The 5,676-nt window shown below is 42.5% G+C and overlaps 1 protein-coding gene across 1 annotated transcript in view; it reads left to right on the plus strand.

Annotated features, from left to right (window-relative positions):
* The window catches only part of VLDLR (very low density lipoprotein receptor), a gene marked incomplete at its 5' end in the record, with an annotated part of 10,361 nt that extends 5,269 nt beyond the window's left edge, over nt 1–5,092 (plus strand). Inside the window, 8 exons of the mRNA XM_009074777.1 lie at nt 5–23; nt 401–540; nt 1,238–1,379; nt 1,663–1,809; nt 2,730–2,813; nt 3,203–3,280; nt 3,399–3,568; nt 4,441–5,092. Coding sequence (XP_009073025.1) covers nt 5–23; nt 401–540; nt 1,238–1,379; nt 1,663–1,809; nt 2,730–2,813; nt 3,203–3,280; nt 3,399–3,568; nt 4,441–4,476 — 816 coding nt within the window. The remainder of the gene's footprint in view (nt 1–4; nt 24–400; nt 541–1,237; nt 1,380–1,662; nt 1,810–2,729; nt 2,814–3,202; nt 3,281–3,398; nt 3,569–4,440) is intronic.
* Between the last annotated feature and the right edge of the window lie 584 nt (nt 5,093–5,676).

Here is a 5,676-nt window from a genome sequence, read left to right on the forward strand (position 1 = left end):
ATGGCCTAATGGAATTGCTCTAGGTATGTTGAACTTGTCTTTGTGCCAGAGGTATTCTGTAGCTTTAGCAATTTTTTTGCTGCAAAAGCAAAGGTCATCCTTCAGAGAACTATTTTCAGCTTCTGAGAAAGGGAAGTTCCTGCATGCCTGGAGGCACTGCAACAGGCACAGACAACACTTCTCAGATACTGAAACAGTAACTTCTCTTGCACTGCTCTATATTATAGTTGAGGCACAGGCCGCTTAAGCATCACTGAAGCAGCCTTCTGCATCCTGGAATGGTAAGAAACTAGAGCAACAATGCAGCTATTGTTGAACGTATGGGTATTCCAATTTTTGCAGGAGGCTTTAGAGGTTTTCTCAATGTGTATAGTAAATGTGTTTGGTTTCCCCCCTCTAGATCTTGTAAAAAGCCGCCTGTATTGGCTTGATTCTAAGTTACATATGCTGTCAAGTGTGGATTTGAACGGCCAGGACCGTAGAATTGTGCTGAAGTCACATATGTTCCTTCCTCATCCTCTTGCTCTAACAATATTTGAGGTAAGAATGACTTTCTGCAGTCATTGTCAAAGAACATCGTCTTGCTAGTATGTGGCCGTGTCGTGGTTTAACCCCAGTCAGCAACCAAGCCCCATGCAGCCGCTCACACACCAACGGGATGGGGGAGCGAATCAGAAGAGTAAAAGATAGGAAAACTCATGGGTTGAGATAAAGACAGTTTAATAGAGAAAGCAAAAGTTGCACACACAAGCAAAGCAAAACAAGGAATTAATTCACTGCTTCCCATGGGCAGGAGGTGTTCAGTTATCTCCAGGAGAGCAGGGCCCATCACGCGTAACGGTTCCTTGGGAAGACAGACGCCATCACTCCAGATGTCCCCCCTTCCTCCTTCTTCCTCCCACCTTATATACTGAGCATGATGTCATATGGTATGGAATATCCCTTTGGTCAGTTTGGGTCACCTGTACCAGCTGTGTCTCCTCCCAACCTCCCATGCACCCCCAACTTCCTTGCCAGCGTGGCAGTACGGAACATAGTAAAGGCCTTGGCTCTGTATAAGCTCTGCTCAGCAATAACAAAAACATCTCTGCATTATCAACCCTGTGTTCAGCTCAAAACCCAAACACAGCCCCATACTAGCCACTGTGAAGAAAGTTAACTCTACTTCAGCCCAAACCAGCACAGGCAGGCAATGAGGGAACGGAAAGTAATGGGATGCAATAACATTGTCTTCTAGGACCGTGTGTACTGGATTGATGGAGAGAATGAGGCAGTCTACGGTGCCAACAAATTTACTGGTTCTGAGTTGGTTACCCTAGTGAACAACCTCAATGATGCACAGGATATCATTGTGTATCACGAACTTGTTCAGCCTTCAGGTAACTCTAATAGTTTGTAGTCAGTGTATACTTATAAGAAGGCTGCCTGGCTTGGGTGGTGGCAAATGGGTATCCCTTCATTGTATAGCTATCCACTTCTACTTGTTTCTGGAGCTTAGAAGCATGTAGGCACCCCCACTGGGGTTGAGAGAAGGTCTAGTTGCAATTGCTCTTTCTTAGGCAAAGCAGGTATAAATCTATAGCTAAAACAATTACTCAGCAAATAATTATGCTATACACATGGAGCATGAAGACTCACTCCTGTTAATTGCTGTATCAACAGGCAGGAACTGGTGTGAAGAGAACATGGTGAATGGAGGCTGTAGCTACCTGTGTCTGCCTGCTCCTCAGATAAATGAACATTCTCCAAAGTACACCTGTGCATGTCCTGTTGGATACTTCTTGCAGGAGGATGGTGTGAGATGTACAGGTATGGTAGCACAACTGAAATCTTCCCCAGGATGTATGGGGAAGTAGTAGGGGAGTACTGAATCTGTTAGAGGCAAATATGGCTATATAGGTTGACAGCTTCTCTTTAGTTAGCCTGATGGAATTAATCTTAGAGGAAGGGTCTTCTAACATGCATTAATATGGCCCTCAAAGTCTGCAGGTGCTGTTCAAAGTCCATGCTTGGCTTGGCGTCATCATCATTCGCAACAAGACCTTGTACCTCCGTGGCTTTCTGCAGACAGCAAGCACATGCACAAAACACACTCAGCTCTTTTCTAATTCAATGGGGTATAAATTGACATGGTTCTACAGTGTATGAATAGCGTTGAAAAGTTCATTGGCTAGTGTTGTCCAAGGAAGTTTGTACCTCCTTTTGTGGTACAAAAGAACATGCTGCTGCTACTATCATCAACACTGACTGTACTGCAGGCTTGTTTGTCCAGTGAAGTGGAACTAGAAGCTCCAAGGTGCCAAGTACTATATTGCATGTTGATTCTGACTGACACAGTTAAAGTGCTGAATGCAAGGATGCTGTCCTCAGTTGGCTGCTTTAAAAGGTTTTATGGGTATGAAAGGCTGTACTTAATCACTAAACTTGTGGAACTAAAACCTCACTCAGAAAACCTTATGCAAAGGATGGAATGGCTTACTATTGTGACTCTAAATACCTGTAATTCATGCCTGGTTAACTGTCTAGCCTTGTTCTTGGAACTGTTTTTCATCAAAACTCCTCAGCTGAGAGTGTGCTAGTAAAACAACTAATGTCAGTGTTCCCAATAAAACTAACAAGCTGCATGATCATTTCTGCCATCTGCTAAACATTCACTACCATGGCTCTCATAGCAAAGCCATTGCAGAACTTCAGGATTAACTGGGTTCTTGATCTATAATTAGTTTCAGGTACTGGAACAACTGTGGCTTACACTGAGACTAAAGATACCAGCACAACAGAAAAATCTCCAACTGTTGGACTAGTTCCTGGAGGTACTGGTCCCAATAACTCACACTGCTAAACTTTAGAGAAATTAAGTGCAAACTGATCCACTAGCATACTTGGAAGTTTTCTCCTTTGCATGCAAGTAGAGAACACAGGCCAGGTCATGTGTGTAGTGCAACAGCTGGAGCATGTGTTAAACAGAATTAGTTCACTTATGACAGTGTGGAACCTATAGGTTTCGTGAAATCCCAGGAGTGCTCAGAGAAGGCAAGCATAAAATAAAACTTCCTACTAATATAGGATGAAGCCTGCTAGCCTATTCCAGTAGTGTGTTACTGAGAATCTAATACAATAGCAGCTTCTGAGCTTGGGAAGTGCTTGTATATGACAGTCTGACAGTCTGTAGGTAAGCTCACTACTTCAAATTCTCATGCAGGGTTGAACTCTAGTGATGCAACACCTGAAGTAATGGCAGCTGGAAGAACATCAGCAGTTTGGACTGTTCTTCCTGCCTGTGAGTACAGCATTCACTTCTTTGGGGTGCTGTGTGATGGGACACGACACTCTTAGCCAGGAGATTGAGATTAAACCTGACCCTTCTTCATGTGTGCAATCTCTTTGTTTCCCTGAAGTATTGCTGGTGATGGCTGCAGTGGCTGGGTACTTCATGTGGCGTAACTGGCAACACAAGAACATGAAAAGCATGAATTTTGATAACCCAGTCTATCTGAAAACTACAGAAGAGGACATCACAATTGATATCGGAAGACACAGTGGTTCAGTGGGACACACCTACCCAGCAGTAAGTGAACCTATTGACATATTGACATGTCTGAGATTCCAAGTTAATCCTTGAAGTAGACAGAGACTGCCAAATGATATCTGACTTGAGTTTAGGAGGGATCTGTGCTCTTGCAAGGTGCTGGTTGCAGCCAAACCACTGGGCTGAATCAACTGAGAACTTGTCCCTGTAATCAAGGTTAAAGTTGTAGGGGACAACCAGTGTCCTGTACTAGGGATGGAGTAATCTGTGCCGAATGTGATTGCTAGCCCGCAGAATTAGCAATGATACACATAGTTTTATGTCTTTTATTAGTACAATTATCATAGAATCATCAAGGTTGGAAGAGATCTTTCAGATCAAGTTCAACTGTCCACCAAGTACTGCCACTGTAACTTCTAAATCATATCTTCCAGTGCCAGATCTAGACACCTTTAATCAACTCCTGGGGTGGTGACTCCACCACCTCTCTGGTCAATCTATTCCAATGCCCGACTAGGCAAAAAGTGAAAATTTTTTTTCTAATATCTAGTCTGAATCTCCTTTGTCTCAGGTTATGGCCATTTTGTCTTGTCCTCTCACTGTAAACATGGTGGAAGACACCAGTCTCCACCTCGCTACAACCTCCTTTCATGTAGTTGTAGTGAGTGATAAGACCACCCCTAAGCCTCGTCTTCTTGAGACTAATCAAACTCAACTCCCTCAACCATTCCTCATAAGACATGTTTTCTAATCTTTCATGAGCCTTGTTGCTCTTCTCTAGACATGCTGCAGCACCTCAATGTCCTATTTTAAAGTGAGGTACTCCAAACTGAACATGGTACTCGAGATGCGACCCAAGTATGATCACTTTCCTAGTCAACTGTAGGTAACTTGTACTTATTTTGTTGCAGATATCGGTTGTAAGCACAGACGATGATATGGTGTGAGCACTGGATCAGCAATCACTTCCAGTTTACTTGTGTCTTACATTCTTTGGGGATAGTAACCAGGTTTGTGGCTGAAGGACTTCCTCCATTCTTGGAAGAAAGAAGATACTTTCTGTATTTATGGAACACTCATGTAAATAGCTATTTTATACAGCTTACCAACAAATCCTGTAAATACCTGTCCACAACAATTCAACTGTTAGTGGTTACAGTTTTATCAGTAACCCTTGGATTGGTTAGTCAGTAACACCACTGACCAAATATAAAGCACTTTCCATAGAAAGCCATATTCCAGCCACAACTTGTAACACCTGTACATATGTGCATAGGTCACTTGTAAATAATTGTTATTGGAAAATCACTATCAAGCACTTTGAAATACTCCAAATGTAAATTATTGTACACTGTTTTTTTCAATGGTTGGGGCAATGGCAATAGGAAAAAACGGGTTACTGTGATTGCCAAAAATTTGTAAACATAAGTAATTTTGTATGTATGATTGAAACAATCTTGCCTGTTACCTCTTAGAGGTCTACAAGAATGAATGATCTTCAAGAAATCACTGTAAAGCTTAAATGCAGAGGGGATAAAAATAAAAAAATAATTAAGCTATTAAAGTATTGTTCTCCATTATTATGTTAGCACTGAAGTAAAATAGAGTATTTCTGAAGCTGAAAGCTTTAGTGGGCTACACTACTACTGCCAGCCCAATCATGAAGTATTTCTTCAGTTATTTCAGCAGTACTCAAGCAGCTACAGCACTACTAACTTGCCAGGTGACAGAGGTTTGTATCTGAGACTAATGCTCTGCTGAACTGAGTTAGGACTGGCAGTGGCTAAAAGCACTCAACTAGTCTTACAAGCTCTTAAATGACAGCATTGACAGAAACGCTAGGCGAGGAAGGGTCAACGCATTGTCTACCACAGAAGTGTAAGGTTCTTGCAAAGGGTGTTATGCACAAGCTCACAGGGGTGTCAAGCGGTTAGCAGTTATTCCTCAGGCAATGCCAGTGGAAGTGAGGTTGCGGTAACTGCTGCATTTGCATACCGCAATGTTAGAGTTGTGAGTTGGAAGCTAATAATGACAGCTTGGAATCTCAGTGGTGAAAAGCCCCTGTTGCTACATATGTAATGACAAGTCCCCTACAATGGGCATTAATGAGCTGGCTCCTTTTCCCTTTGGGAACTCAATTAATTGTA

Source organism: Acanthisitta chloris, unplaced genomic scaffold (genome assembly GCF_000695815.1).
Source record: "Acanthisitta chloris isolate BGI_N310 unplaced genomic scaffold, ASM69581v1 scaffold7745, whole genome shotgun sequence".
NCBI classification, from domain to species: domain Eukaryota; kingdom Metazoa; phylum Chordata; class Aves; order Passeriformes; family Acanthisittidae; genus Acanthisitta; species Acanthisitta chloris.